Below are 14,742 nucleotides of genomic sequence, written 5' to 3' on the forward strand. Positions count from 1 at the left end.
CACTGAATTCCAGGATATGGGTGTAAAGGGTCTCTGGCAGCTGCTTCAGCCAGTCGCTAGGCCTGTAAAGTGTGTAGATCTTGCCATCATCTCCATCTCCCGCTAATTAGATCACCAGACTTGAAATGCTGGGCGGCAAGAGAGTCGCGATAGATTCTTCCATCTGGCTCTACCACTTTCTTCGAGCTATCAAGGATAAGCAAGGCCACACCCTCACCAATGCCCACATTCTCGGTTTCCTGAGGCGTATACTCAAAATCCTGTTTTATGGCCTCAAGCCTGTATTTGTATTCGACGGTGGCGCGCCTAAGCTCAAGAAATCTACCATTGTCAGTTTCGCCTACAAGAACAGCGTGACACCTTATTGACTTACTCCCAGTCTGAGCGCAAGAACAGACGAGAGGGTGCACGCCAGAGCCACGCATTGATAGCGTCTAAGCTTCTTTCCGCACAGCTGCGCAAGGCAGCTATACAGCAACAACAGAAGGCGTGAGTCGCGCTTACATTTTAAATGACATCATTACAAACATCACTAACATCACTAATCAGTGAAAAGCGTCCTTCTAAAAGTGGTATAGACAACGACGACGCAGATGGAGATGGGAATATAGCTTATCTCGATGATCTCAATAACACAGCTTCACCAGCAAAAAAAGAGCAGAAAGCAGCAACGCAGAAAAAAAGGCGTCTAGATCCCTACGAATTACCAGCAGCACCTCAGCGTCCCAAGTCCAGCATACCCGATCCGCGTCTAGCTACTGAAGATGAGCTGCGTGATTTCATATCGACAATGAAACCATCAGATTTCGACACCACTTCCGATGCATTCAAACAGCTTCCTCCGGAAGTGCAGTACGAGCTGATTGGTGATATGAGATTGAAGTCGAGAAGCACATCTTTCTCTCGCTTAGAGAATATGTTACGAAAATCGTCGACAGCTATCGATTTCTCTAGAGCTCAGATTAATAATTTGATGCAAAGGAACGATCTCACTCAAAAACTCATCAACCACTCCGAAGGTATGGGTAAAGAAGAAGACGCGCCGGTTGCTTTACGCGTTTCTACTTCGCGGAATAGAGAGTATGTCCTCATGCGTAAGTCTGACAATGAAGGTGGTGGATGGGTGCTCGGTATACAAGACAAGCGAGGTGAAAAAGGTCAGAAACCGATTGAGATATCGAGTGATCATGAGAATGAATATGAAAATGATGAAATGCACGTTTCAGAAGACACAGATGAGGATGATTTTGACATGGAGGAGGTGAACATACCTCCAGCTGTGGTAACAGATATTCCAGTGGTGGAAGATAGACCATCTTCAACGCCACAGCCACCGCAACTTGGATTCGAAGAGAATGAAGCGCAGTCTACCGGTCTCGATGCTGCTTTAGATGAGAGTATGGTAACCAAAGCCAAAGAAGATAGCTTGAGACTGCTGAAGGAATCTACACGCAGACATCAAGAAAAGGAAAATGCTACTGAGAGTCTTGACAAGCAGCTGGATTCCATCAAGCATGTGAGGGGTACTGGGAGTGTGGAAGCGTCTAAAAAAGTGGATCATACACCGCCCGATGTTAGACAAACCATTGTAAAGCCTCCAGTCAAAGCCACATCTGAACGGAAGATGATACCAAAGTATGTACCAGCTAAACCACGAGGAGAGAAGAAGCGGAATGTCACGCTGCAAGACTTTCATGCTAAGCAGCCGCAGCAGCTTCCTCAGGAGACACCCCCACCTGACAAAGATATTCCGTTGTTCCCTGACGAAAGTGAGGAGGAAGAGGCACAGGAACAGGAGCAGAAGGAAAAGGAATCTATGAGCAGCGATGCTGATATGGAGGCGGTTTACTCGAAAGAGAAAGACGAAGTCAAGGAAAAAACTGAAAATGTTCGTGAGCAGAAGCAGGAGCCGTCAGGGATGATACCAGAGAAACCAAGTAGTCCAATTACAGTGAAGGAGGAAAAGGTCGAGCCACTACCTCAGCCTTACGATGTGACGGAGAAGGAAGAGTCAATTGAAGCTTCAGGCGCAGTACCAGCGCAGCCTGATACTGGAGGTGTAGGATTAGACTCAGATTCCGAAAGCGCTTATAGCGGCTGGGAGCCAACACCTTCACCCGAAGCATCCACTTCTGCTGAGCAGGCAGTTGAGCATGAAATAGAGCAAGCAGTTGCATATGCCGCTGAACAAACCACGGAGCAGCCAAAAATGCAACCCGATGGTGCGCGAGAAATGTCACCACCAATCGACATTGACGCCTCCGATAATGAAATGGAAGCGCAAGAAGCGATAGAGAATGAAGAAAAGGACTATATAGCATTCAGTAGCAAAGCGAATAACAAAAATTATGATGAGATGCTTGATGAAGCAGACAAGGATATTCGACGTTTACAGCAGAGTGCGAAGAAAATGTCGGGTGGTAGTGACGACCCTACAGTTCAGATGACTGGCGAAATACAGAAAATGCTCAAAGCTTTCGGTATTCCTTATATAACAGCTCCAATGGAAGCTGAGGCGCAATGTGCGAAACTCGCCCAACTAAATCTAGTAGATGCAGTTATAACAGATGACAGTGATATCTTTCTGTTCGGTGCGCCCATCGTATACAAGAATATGTTCAACGATAAGCAGTTTGTGGAGTGCTACGTGTTGGGCGATCTGGAGAAAGACCTGTCTTTGTCTCGCGATAGACTTATTGAACTGGCATATATCCTTGGATCAGATTATACAAATGGCTTCAGTGGTGTGGGACCAGTCATGGCCATGGAACTATTGGGTGATTTTGCTCACGAGTCCCCCAACACGCTCACTGGATTCAAGAATTGGTGGACAAAGGTTCAGAATGGCAAGGATACTCAACAGGATACGAGTACGAAATTTAGAAAGACATTTAAAAAGAAGAATAAGAATTTGCTTCTCGATAAGGAGTTCCCGGATTCTGGTGTCAGAGCTGCTTACTACGGTGCACAGGCTGATGAAAGCAATGAAGAGTTTGTGTGGGGTATACCGGATCTCGATTCTTTGAGAGATTATCTTTACAATTATCTGGGATGGCCTGCTCATAAGACTGACGATACTATCATACCTGTCATCAAGCACATGAACAATAGGGTGAGTGGGAGTTTGATTAAATACTGTTTACTAACAAATCTCAGAAACCAGCGCCTCAAACATCTCTCGATAGGTTCTTTGATGATAGCGCGGGTAGTGGTGTGTTAGGTCCACGCCCAATGGCTGCGTACTCCAGCAACCGCCTGAAGGAGGTAGTGAGAGCGTTTAGGGGTGGTAGAGTAGAAGACGACAACGAGGAGGTGGACGAAGATACAGGCAGCAGCAGAAGTAATGGTAAAGGTAGAGGTAGAGGTAGAGGCAATGGCAAGAAAGTGACCGCCAGACCACGCAAATCAGCCAAAAATCAGAAGGAGGCTACTAAATCCACAAAGAAAAGGAAGAAGGTGAGCAGCGAAGAAGACGACGCTAGCGATAATGCTAGTGCATGGGATAGCGAGGACAATTAGTAAACTAAACTATGAAATGTATTATGAACTGTTGTAACAGTACGCTATTGCGAAGTATAGAAGTGGTAATCGTCAATGAGAGGTATGTAGTCGCCGACGATGCCTGCTGCAATACCGACCAGTGGCCAATTCTGCAGCCTGCTAACGACTGATTCGACGCGCGGTTTAGTGAAGTCGTGCCAAATAGGACCCCGAAGCAAGTATCTATGGGATTGTTAGTGGGGTGTATATATTCATAGCATAACCCACCTAATAAATGATTGCTCCCGTCTATTCTGTTCATTAGCCTCAATGCTTGACTTGTTGACGTCAAACGAGTATGGCGACACACCGCTCCTGCTCTTATGACCATACTTGCGCAGCTGTCTGCTCATTACCGACATGGAAAGCGATAGAAGTAGCGGTGTCCATTCGGATTTGGTTCTCCAAGGTTTAGTGCGCGTCTGTGTCCTAGCGAACTGGCGTCTGAGTGCCAAAACATACACTAGAGGTTCGGCAATAAGCATGAGTTCCGAGAAAACCTGCGCGCCACTACTCAGCGGCCTCACTAATGCAGATGGCGGAGTGAGTGAGTCAGTATCGAGCGCAGTGGCATGCAAGTAGTTATCGACACTTCCATACTTGGTCTTGAGATCGACTACACTCCTCGCTCCTCGCACACCCCTATTGGCCTCATCGCACTCTGGATCGAGGCTTACATCCTGGTCACGAGAGGGCGTGCATGGCGTTACTAGCGGTCTTAGTTGCGTTTTCAACAGAATGACTAACTTCAGTGTAAACTTTAACGCTTCAATTGCCGTTATGTAATTCCATCGATGGCGCGCATATCGACCTTGCTCATCGCGCTTTTCTCGCCGGTGCATCACTATCTCGCCCAGGAGCTGCAGAGAGGTCGTCAAGGAAAGCAGCTTGGCTGATAGGGCGTGCAGGCGTCCCCAGTTGGAGGATGTGTATCTGCTGTGTGCGTTGAGAGAGTGCTTCGCAGAGTGCGCATCTTGTGATTGTGTGAGCATGTTGAGTGAGCTGAAGACTGTGTAGCGTATTCGTTAGTATTTTGCTGTGTATACACTATCATCCCTCACTCATCTCGGCTACTAACTCTGAATCGTCGAAGCGGCCAGGAAGTAGCCATGCCAGCGTACGCAGAGTCGGCTCTATAGATTTAGAAAGAGCGATTACTTTGTCTTTCCTGTTAACGTTCCTCACGCTACCGATGTCGTTTGACATTTTCGTGATGATTGCTAATGACACAAAGAAATGCGGTAATTATCTTTACACTACTCATAACTAGTTTACAAGTATCAGGCCGTCAATGCGCTCCCCTGTCTCCGTGCGTTTCCAAGACTCAATTGTCTCTCCCCACTCACTCACATCATACACTCTGAATCTACGGTCGTGGCCCTTCTTCCCGTAGCCCGAGTATGAGCTTCCACCCCCGAAACAGATCCATGTTCCTTGAATCAGCCTACATTCGTCAGTCAGGTGGCAGTGTCCATGTGCAATCACTCTTATTTCGTTGGTGGTGGTGTCGCTACCGCGGCGGAGCTCGTTAGCGACGTTGAAGAAGCCACCATTTATGCCACTCGCACCGTCACCATCTTCAATGCCTTTACTACCCCATCCTTCTATAGGGGTCCCGTTGGCGTCGAGATCGGCGGGACTGTCGTAGTATTCACGCAAGGGGATGTGCGCAAATACCAATGCGTTAGCTTTTTGTGGTGTTTGTGATATTCTCTTGTGCGTGTCATCGAAGACTTCGCCTTGCTTTGGTATGAATGGTCGATTCTCTAGTTTGATGTTGTCCGATTCTTCGACGAACCAATCGATCTGATTCTGCGACTGGTGTGAGAAACGAAAGTAAAACATTTAAGTTCATCGTACCTGTCTGATGTAGTCATACTGCCCCATCATGTTCTTGAATGGGTTGTAACGAGGTGGAGGCAACAGCCCGTGCGTATCGAACAAGTACATGGTAAGGAGGTGAGAATTGGTGCCATCAGGGGAGTACACTTTAAGCACATGATTCCCAACGCCGTGGATATCAGAAGGACCAGGCTGGGCGAGCGAGAAGGGTAATGCCTGAATAATTCTCATCTGCTCCGACCGAGGTAAATCAGTCATCTCAGAATCATGATTACCGAAAATTGCGGTAAATGGTATCTTTCTCTTAATCACCTCGCTGTAGACCTTGGAAATAACGCTGACAGCATCGAATGACGTACCCTGTCCATTCAACTGATCGCCTGTGAAGACAACGAAATCAGGTTTGACGTCGTCGAGAGTCTCTGCCATAAGTTGTATAGAGTCTGGATCACCTTGGCATGGTGACTTGTCAGTGTCTCTGCATGTACCATTGCCCACGCTGAAATGTAGGTCAGCAATTTGTAGTATGCGGAATTGTCCGTTATCTCTAAATTTCAATTGTTCAGGCTGCTTGGGGTGTTTATAGCCTTTGCGGATAGTGAAAGTCATGCGTTCATTCTTGGATGACGCGTCTTGGATGTTTGCACCTTGTACGCGCTTGAAGTCTGGCCATGGCGGACCATCACCGAACAAGATATCAACCTCAGTGACTGCGTCTGATGGCCGTGGATTGGAGGATGGAGGATGAGTGTGGTAGTAGAGGCGGGTGTTTGGTGATGGATTCGATTTAACTTTGAACCAATTTTCATCCAATTTTTCTGAGCTGTCAGAAGAGAGCAGTTTGATGTCATCAATGTAGCTGACGTCTAGTCTACGAGACCTTCTGTAGTACAAGTAATTATTCTTATGGCCGCGTCCATTTTGTACATTTAAGCTCATGCCGACTCTAACCCAAGGGCCATACTTGCTGTTATCCTCAGAAGTTGAAGGAGGATAACAGCCACCAAAGTAATACTCCAAAGAAGGTGGGAGTGAGCAGCTTCTTATGGTGATATCATTGATGGGTGTGGAATGTGGAAGTATTGGATTCCATATGTCAAGTGGAGCTTCGAGTACGTTGTAATTTGAATCATAGAGGCTGTTGTCGTCGCTGCTGTTGCTGCCGTGATCGACCAATTTCACGTAGTCGTAGTTCTGCCATTGGAGTGGAAGCAACTGCTTGTGCTTTGGTGTGTAATTCGTACTGAGGAGCGAGTATCGCGATAATAGAATTATCGTTATGAAGCTTGAAATTATAAAGCTTAGAAGAAATTGCCTCATCTTCGTTGTAGGCCTGTAAGCCGATAAGCGTGTAGACTAAGTGACATATAAATGCTTACAATTGAAATAATTTAAAATGTATTCTAATTCATGTGAATCGACGTTTGTTTGGTAGTATAAGTACTTGAACAGCTCCCGCTCCATTTTGTTCACCTCGTGTAAGTCAAACCTAGTAACCACAACCCAACTCTGATTGCTGTATGTTTTATCACTGTGTGATTTGCAGCTCAGTATCATTGAGGCTATAAACAATCTACTAGAGCAGCTCCCTTGTACGTCTGGCTGTATGCTCTGTCAGCCACACAAGCGCACTGAGTCAAACACACCAATCTCAATTTCAATCTATACAGCAGCACTAGACTTGTCAAAACTATGTACTCCTCCACCTGCGTTCTCTCCAACACTCGTCTTATAAACTCTAGCATTGTAGTGCTTCTCTCCGTCTTAAACATCTCCGATATTACCCTCTCAGCAACGATTGAAAACTCTTTGTAGAATTTGTAATTATTTGCAGCGATGCTCATTGTTATCTAAGATCATTCATATTTGCTTACAAATTACCTATCATATTGATTATTGATTGCTCATTTGTGACATTCGGCGAAATTTCTCACTTTGTACCTATCCGTTTTTAGAAAGTGCCTTATTAACCAGCTCATTAACATCCATCACTCTATCAAATTGGTCTTCATTAGGATGTCTCTCTCGTCTCAATCGCCGCACTTCCTCCGCTGAGACAGTGTTGATAAAAAATTTGCACCTCTTCACGCCCTCGAATTCCGAGAACTCCTCATCTTCATCGAATGCATAGCCACACTTCGGGAAATCGAGTCCATAGAAGCACTTATGTATCGTATCTCTGAAATACTCCATCTCACTCCAGAACTCCGGTATACTGTTACTTTTGGATCCCATCTTGGCTTTGAGGTGGTGATCTATATTGGAGATGAGCCAGTGCATACTAAGGCGCAGTGCTGGCAGCGATCTCCTCATCGAAGTAGTCAGCAGGTGTGACAACCTGACGTCATCACCTTCGCTCCCGGTCCCACTATCAACCTCTTCCAAACTCACGCGCACGCTGCGCATGAGATGGGTGATGAGACGTACGAGGTATTTGTGTGCGGTACTCTTCCGCACCTCCGTCGACATGTTCGCACCGGCTATATCAATTTGTCTATAGGTGCGCAAAGAATGGTATAAGCAAATGTTGACAGCGACGATTCTAGTGATTGTCTCAGAATTGAGAGTGTGTGTATCCAGCAGCTTCCTAAAGAGACGCGTGGAATTGTTGACTAGTTTGGTGACACTTTGTATGCTGGGTTGGTGTTAGAACTTCAACTGCAATCCCCTTCTTGCACTCACTCATTGCGATTCAAGTAGAGCATGGCGTGGATCTTTATCAGCTGTTTAACTAATACATTATAGTCACCTCCGTCAGTATTTTCCTCCACACTCTCGTCCAGTACCTTGTTTAGAATGGAGGTGATGTTATTGCGTGCGAGATTCTGAGGCTGTTTTGGTGCTTTCGTGGTAGTGATGCAACGGTAGTAGTGGTAGAGTGCACCTAAATTGTCATCGTTATAGCTGCACACCACAGCCAAGCTATTGAAATGGAGTGCTTCATGAGGATTTACTGATTTTGCGAGATTGTAGCAAGCAACGACCTGAGTATAGATACGTCTCTTTCCATTGTCCTTTACGTGCTGCCCAGCTTTAGGACGACCTTTCTCCTCATTGTACAGCTCTTTATATCTCAGCAGATCACCAATGTAGATGAGACAGCGGTAAATAATCCACGCCCGCAAATTTCTGTCGAAGGAGCCCTCGTCAGCTACGGTGTTGGAGTAGTCTAAGGAGACATCTGCGCGTGTCACTTCCTCATCGCTATCGACATCCATCTGCACATCCTGCTTATGATCGCCATCCTGCGAGTCAATCGCATTAATAGTGTACTTGTATTCATCGAGGCTGTACAGTGAGATAGTTCGGCTGATGATATCGACGTAGAAACGTTTTTCTTTGGTAAGAAAGGAGTGAAAGTGCTGCAAGACGCGTCTTCTCTCGTAAGAAACTTTAGATTGTTTCTCAGAGCCATCTAAATTGCGTATGCGACGTCTATACTCTGTAATGAGATTATGTGAGGTGTTGTTCCACAGCGCACTAAGCGTGGATTGTACAGCGTCATCTGGGCCCATTAGCAGTGCATTGAGATGCGTACGCTTGTACGACTGCGTTAGGAATGTCAAGTCTGTATCCCAAGGACTTTTGCTCGCTGCTTTTTCCGTGATGCTCATCTTACCATCACCGTCGTGAGTAGAAATGGTGAGCGATCCAACGAACGATAAAAATATTTGGCTGTGTGCGTGTACATATGGTGCAAATATCAATTTTAACTACTTCACCAGCCGCCAGCGAAGGTGATATGGAAAGAGTAGCGTATCTGGTTGAGAAATGCGGATTGGATGTAAATACACTGGACGAAAACAGTTACAGCACTCTACACGCAGCTACATCTTACTCTCACTCCCATCTTCTCCGCTATCTCATTGAGAAAGGCGGTAATGTAAATATCGTCGACGATGATCACGAAACGCCGCTCTTTGTCGCCGAGGATGAAGATGTGGCAAGGCTGCTGGTGGAACACGGGGCTGACGCCTCACATCGCAACGCGGAAGGTCTCACACCACTCGAGAAACTCATTCAGGATGATGAGCACGAGGAAGTGCAGGAATATCTCAAATCTGTCGGTCCAGCGCCTGTATCAATGCCAAACACCAACGATAACACAGCACTCGAAGATACGGAAACTGGCAGAGAGATAGCCGAGATAATGGAACAGGCACAACGAGACGGCACAGATCCCGATGAGAGGCTGAGGGAGCTGGTGACGCGCAATCTGATGGGACAGCAGCAGTAGTAGCTGCTGCAGTGATATCCCGCCTTCTTGTAAAAGCGTATTAGACGGAACATTGATACGGTAGTAAGAAAACACTATTAACTTATTGTCTCTCTGGTAACTTTGGTGGCACGCTGTGGACTTGCTGGCTTTGGGTGGAGTTAGGCTGCTCCACGCTGCCTTCCTGTGATCCACCAGTGTTGCCTTTGCTGTTGAGCTTATCCATACCATCCTTCATCTCTTCTAAGCCCTGCTTCGATGTGCCCGGGTTATCTGACTTGCTTTCAACGCTGCCAGCTTGACGGCCTGCTACTTGGTCACCGGCCCTGTCGACGCTCTCATTGAATGTGCCACGAATTGCCTCTCCTGCGCCTGTGTCGTGTGTTAGGCGTGTGTACACTGAAAACCTCAATCACGCACCGTGGAATCCCTTCCATGCACCTTGAATCTTGTCTTGAACTTTGTCCATTATTTGTTGTAATTACGTTAGAAGCAATTGCCCGCTCCACAGCCGCTGAAAATTGTTAAATGTGAAAACAAATTAAAGCAAATGATGATGTCATGTTGGTTTGTAGACTATTCTTTAAAATCAGGCTATTTATCCACCTATTACTTCCAGTCGCAGATGACGTATTGCTAGCTATCTGTTTCTTTGACAGGAATGTGTAAAAAGAGTATCCAATTGTAATTTTCAAGCTGTTATTGTACTTCGGGCCCTGCTAAGATTTTAATTCTGTGACCTCAAAATCGGGTGAGTTGAATTGCTTTTCAATTGGTCATCACTCAACTCAAATTAGATTCCTATGGCTTCCAACTTAAAAAATTATGCTTTCTTTGTTATCGGTTTCTTAGGTTTATATTGCGCTGTGTTTATCTACATTAGTCTTGAATGACGGAAATTCGACGGCCTCTATAATAGGTCTGCAAAAATCCACCCGAAGAGCATGGATCACTGCGTTGATATCACGTTTGAAGAATAAATTAAACCTGATAATGACAGATTATCTGAATATGCTTGTTCAGCGGACTTGAGCTTCTATGTTCCAGATTATATGGATTGTGAAGGCCTCGTAACACTGAAAACTGTTCACCTAGCTAAGAAGAGAAGTCTCGAACAACTACATCAGCTCAATATGCGAACTGGCACTGTAACCTATCACCATCCACTTGGATGGAAAACGCATACCTCTTTCAAATTTGGGTAAAAAAGTTATCCCAGAAACGACGTAACGAACGTCAGAATTGTATAAAAGGCTTTTTTGTAGCTCACTACCCATAAATTTTGAAATGTCTATGATAAATTACATGTCCTCTAGTGACCATTTTGCTCGTGGCATGAGTGTGGCAGGATTTGCTAGTTCCCCTTTAGCAAGTTTGTAGTGGGCTGCCCATGCGATCATGGCGGCGTTGTCTGCGTAAATATGGTAAGAGTGGTTTGCGAGGGGCAAGTTGAGATCAGACCCACCAGTACATAACGCTGGCGCCGGAAAGTAGATATTCAAGCCATGTCTTCCAGTAACATCTGACAATCTTACCCTTGTTAGCGTGAGCGCATAATCAAATCAAGACACACCTCTCGCGCAGGTATCCATTACTAGCTACACCCCCACTAACCACCAGACTAGATGGTTCGACGGTAGATTTGCTCAGTGCCAATGTCACCTATTCCCGAGTTCAGACTGACTGCTGAATTTGACATGCCGTCCACCCACCTTATCAGCCAACTGCGCCACTGCTGCACTCTGGAATGCGCGCGCTAGAGCTACTCTCGTCACATCACCGCCGTCACTCTCATCCACCAGCCTCGAGAACGCGCTCCTGAGGCCCGAGTAGCTGAACAGGAGCTGAGAGGGGGCTGGTACGCGCAGCTTCTGTCTATACTCTTTGACACGACAATCCACCTCATCTTTATGGCCAAACAAGTGCTCAGTGTGCCTCGCAAACCCCTCCAATGCGGCTCCCGGCGCCTTGCCTGACCATGGTATATTGAGGAGCTTAGCGGCGTGATCGAAAGCGTTGCTTGGAGCGTGTGAGTAGACTACGAGATACCAACCATTCTAAACCTACCCTATCGAATCGTCGTTTGTCGTCGCCAGCACTCGCATTTTGGTGACTTCTTCCGCGTCGACTATCATCGTGTGTCCTCCACTGCAAAGCAGCGTGTAAAATGGGAATTGCGGGGGATTCTCTTCTGTCAGACAGCAAGTAAGGGCGTGCGCTTGCTACAATGCTATAGCATGAGATAGAGCTCTATCTGCGAATAACACCCACCCACCATGTGATGTACGCCTACTAGCGGTATTCCACTAACCCCGACTAGCGACTTGGCTGCGACCATCGCGATTTGCAAACACCCTTTCATGCCGGGTCCTTCGGTAGTAGCTATCGCGTCCAAATCCCCAAATGCAACTCCAGCACGACGGATCGCTTCTGAAATTGCAGGCGATATGTTTTTCATGTGTCCTTGCGTTGCGTACAGCGGGTGTATCCCTCCGTATTGCTCATGTATTTGATCCTGTTTCATCACCACATTTGATAATATCTCCCGATGGTTGCTCACTATCGCTGCACATGTGTCGTCTGCTGAGCTCTCCAATGCTAGTATCAGCCGCCGCCGTACGTCTTTGTATACTGGGAATATCGATCTTCGCATGCGATCGTCAAAGTGTAAGGAGATGGCGAAGGCGGCGGTGAGAATTTATAATTTGGATGCGTTTAATACAACAAGTATGAATGATTGGATTATGTTCTGCAATTTACTTTTGCGAAAGACTTCCAAGAGGAGAATAAATGACGATTTATTAATCAAAGTATGGTTATTTGCGAATTTTGACTTGTGTTTCCTGTAAATCGCTTGGCAACGAAAGTCAACACTCTCAATCCACTCACCATCAACTTCGAGGCATCAGCAGTAGCAGAAACGACGGATCCTGCTTCAGATCCATCCATCAGGTATAAGCGAGCCCTATCATCTAGTTTGTGGGCATAGTATACGGGTATACCTAATGAAACCGCAAGATTAGCAATCTGGTATGTCATAGATGTCGCGTATATTGTCTGGCTGAGGGTTAGGACATTGAATCCAATGTCTTCGTGTAATACGTCATATCTAAATTTCTAGAGGTACCCGTCAAGCCAGAGTGCGTGTAGGCGTAGAATTAAAATTGGTTTGGTCGAGTGACACTTGGGTGATCAATTATCGTTCCACTCTTGCAGCTGCATGATTTGTTCTGCAGATCATTTCTAAGCGGCGCGAATTTGACGTGAGGCAGCTTCTGTCTAACCATAACGGTGATCTTTGGAGTTTTGCCACCAATCAGCTCCTTGTATGCTTGAACAATTGCTAGCCTCTCGTGCTGGAGCACCTCTCGGTACTTGACGTCAGACACGCCATCTCTGACATGCAGAACGTGCCTAGGAATAGCACCTAGATTGCTCTCTCTCTCTGTAAACGTTGACATTTATTTTGGCCATGTTCTTCAGGTTCTCAATAATCTCCTGGCGTACTCTCAAAGGTACTTTACTGCCTATAAATTTAGGGACACGCTGGTCTGTGTTTGAGACAACTCCAACAATCGACATAATGGTCCTCATCTCATGAGGAGGGTAGGTAACATCGACACCGAAGCACATCACTCTTTCAGGCTGAGCAAGGTATGGATTGGGTGAAACCAGTGTATGGTTGACGCCATCTCCTTTCACGTTTATCTTCAAAAAAATATTCGAGACATAGGTTGGCTTGGCATTGATCGCCTTTTTTTGCCACAAATAATTGCGAAGGAACTCCTACATGTATGTCGCAGTATTGCTAGATGACTGTGTACGTGTTTGATTTTTCAAATTTGCAAGTTGTAAGGACAAAATCTGTCTTCACGTTCAATCTCTTCGATTCGTTGAGAATTGTCTTGACGCTGGCATTCTCGTTACGCAGGAAGCAAATTGCTGGCTCATGGAGTACCGTCATACCTCTCTTCATACACACTGCAACAACATCTTTGAGGAAATTTGTCAGCCATTCGTACTCGTCTGGTCTTCCAAAAGCAAACAGCTTCCAGTTATTAATTGTCGCTGGCTTGAAGAATGTCATATTTTGTGAATTTCTATCCCATTCCACGTCAGGCTCGCTGGGTTGGATCTGAAGACGGTTGCCGTATTCAAGACTTGATGGCTTGATTACTGATGCAGAGCATTCGATGGCATTAGAATCAATTTTGAAGCCAAATTCACTGATGACAGGGTTATTCCTGGAAAGAGACATTGCTTGACCACGATAGTTTTTCAGTCTCTACAATGACTTAACTTTGCAGAAACTCATTATGTCTTTGGTCTGGGCAGAATTTAAAACCCCGCCTGGATGAATCTGACCTGGGATAATGTTCAGTAGCTCCATTGAAAAAAATGTCATGCTTTTCCCAATAACGGGTAATTGAAGAAGCCTGAGCACAAAGTTGTGCGTAGATTTAAGATAAGCTGTGTTGCTCAGCTTTCTCCCATTGTACTCCTCAAATGTGTAAGTGTTTGCATTGTTCACGGAAACGTCTTGGATTTTGAAGGGTTGTTTACGGTTAGGGATGTGATTGGTCTCAACCTTGACCTTCTTGAGCTGCTTCTCTAGCTGGCGTCTCATTTGGTTGTTGAGGCGGCGGTTTGGACCGACAGTCATATTTATTGAACCACTCAGACTAATCAGCTTTAGGGCTATCGCGTGTAAGCGACCCTCCTACAAAATTTGAATGGACGATGTGTCAATGTTCAAGACAACGTCGTTTGCAGAAAGCCTTGTTGTACTACAAGGTGTTGAAAAGAAGAGGATCTCGTTGTCGAAAGGAAGCCTCTTTAAGCTATAAAGTAGAGCATGGTCATCGTAAGCAAACATATTTCCAAAAGTGACTTCGCGTTCCTGATTTTCATTATTAGCCACACAACAAGGTCTCAGGTTGAGAGATAGAGCGCTTACCAAGAAAAACTTCACAGCGCGCAAAATATCGTTCCAGCTGCGTATCTTTGGCCTGTCTGCCTCGACGCTCACATCTTACACATGAAACGACTGTTAGCGGACTTTGGGTTTCTCCTTCAGGGGAAAGAGGTTGGAAGACACCTTCACTTGTTGGTTGGAGATGAATTGCTTTGGTTTTAGCGGTAGG

At 45.9% G+C, this 14,742-nt stretch overlaps 9 protein-coding genes across 9 annotated transcripts; 2 read left to right on the top strand and 7 right to left on the bottom strand.

Moving 5' to 3' along the window:
• Positions 1-16: 16 nt before the first annotated feature.
• J056_004436 (DNA repair protein RAD2) lies at positions 17-3,519 on the top strand (the record flags this gene model as incomplete). Its single annotated transcript, XM_009269631.1, has 5 exons — positions 17-69; positions 119-329; positions 380-489; positions 550-3,112; positions 3,157-3,519. The coding sequence occupies 5 exons, from the start codon at positions 17-19 to the stop codon at positions 3,517-3,519; spliced, it is 3,300 nt and encodes a 1,099-aa protein (XP_009267906.1).
• Positions 3,520-3,563: 44 nt separating this feature from the next.
• On the bottom strand, positions 3,564-4,746 carry J056_004437 (Peroxisomal membrane protein PEX16; the record flags this gene model as incomplete). Its single annotated transcript, XM_009269632.1, has 3 exons — positions 3,564-3,723; positions 3,769-4,549; positions 4,602-4,746. The coding sequence occupies 3 exons, from the start codon at positions 4,744-4,746 to the stop codon at positions 3,564-3,566; spliced, it is 1,086 nt and encodes a 361-aa protein (XP_009267907.1).
• A 60-nt stretch (positions 4,747-4,806) lies between these two features.
• Positions 4,807-6,702, bottom strand: J056_004438 (putative inactive purple acid phosphatase 29; the record flags this gene model as incomplete). Its single annotated transcript, XM_009269633.1, has 2 exons — positions 4,807-5,352; positions 5,401-6,702. 2 exons carry the CDS (start codon positions 6,700-6,702, stop codon positions 4,807-4,809), a joined length of 1,848 nt encoding a protein of 615 aa, XP_009267908.1.
• A 621-nt stretch (positions 6,703-7,323) lies between these two features.
• Positions 7,324-8,996, bottom strand: J056_004439 (Protein SMG7; the record flags this gene model as incomplete). Its single annotated transcript, XM_009269634.1, has 2 exons — positions 7,324-8,017; positions 8,065-8,996. The coding sequence occupies 2 exons, from the start codon at positions 8,994-8,996 to the stop codon at positions 7,324-7,326; spliced, it is 1,626 nt and encodes a 541-aa protein (XP_009267909.1).
• Positions 8,997-9,021: 25 nt separating this feature from the next.
• On the top strand, positions 9,022-9,619 carry J056_004440 (Ankyrin repeat-containing protein P1E11.10; the record flags this gene model as incomplete). The annotated part of the gene is made up of 2 exons (XM_009269635.1): positions 9,022-9,061; positions 9,108-9,619. The coding sequence occupies 2 exons, from the start codon at positions 9,022-9,024 to the stop codon at positions 9,617-9,619; spliced, it is 552 nt and encodes a 183-aa protein (XP_009267910.1).
• Positions 9,620-9,701: 82 nt separating this feature from the next.
• Positions 9,702-10,067, bottom strand: J056_004441 (uncharacterized protein; the record flags this gene model as incomplete). Its single annotated transcript, XM_009269636.1, has 2 exons — positions 9,702-9,970; positions 10,019-10,067. 2 exons carry the CDS (start codon positions 10,065-10,067, stop codon positions 9,702-9,704), a joined length of 318 nt encoding a protein of 105 aa, XP_009267911.1.
• An 832-nt stretch (positions 10,068-10,899) lies between these two features.
• Positions 10,900-12,251, bottom strand: J056_004442 (putative tRNA threonylcarbamoyladenosine biosynthesis protein Gcp; the record flags this gene model as incomplete). The annotated part of the gene is made up of 5 exons (XM_009269637.1): positions 10,900-11,128; positions 11,172-11,260; positions 11,311-11,617; positions 11,666-11,820; positions 11,874-12,251. 5 exons carry the CDS (start codon positions 12,249-12,251, stop codon positions 10,900-10,902), a joined length of 1,158 nt encoding a protein of 385 aa, XP_009267912.1.
• Positions 12,252-13,406: 1,155 nt separating this feature from the next.
• Positions 13,407-13,856, bottom strand: J056_004443 (uncharacterized protein; the record flags this gene model as incomplete). The annotated part of the gene is made up of 1 exon (XM_009269638.1): positions 13,407-13,856. The coding sequence occupies one exon, from the start codon at positions 13,854-13,856 to the stop codon at positions 13,407-13,409; it is 450 nt and encodes a 149-aa protein (XP_009267913.1).
• Positions 13,857-13,883: 27 nt separating this feature from the next.
• Positions 13,884-14,261, bottom strand: J056_004444 (uncharacterized protein; the record flags this gene model as incomplete). Its single annotated transcript, XM_009269639.1, has 1 exon — positions 13,884-14,261. One exon carries the CDS (start codon positions 14,259-14,261, stop codon positions 13,884-13,886), a length of 378 nt encoding a protein of 125 aa, XP_009267914.1.
• Positions 14,262-14,742: the final 481 nt, after the last annotated feature.

Source organism: Wallemia ichthyophaga (genome assembly GCF_000400465.1).
Source record: "Wallemia ichthyophaga EXF-994 unplaced genomic scaffold scaffold8, whole genome shotgun sequence".
In the NCBI taxonomy this organism is placed as follows: domain Eukaryota; kingdom Fungi; phylum Basidiomycota; class Wallemiomycetes; order Wallemiales; family Wallemiaceae; genus Wallemia; species Wallemia ichthyophaga.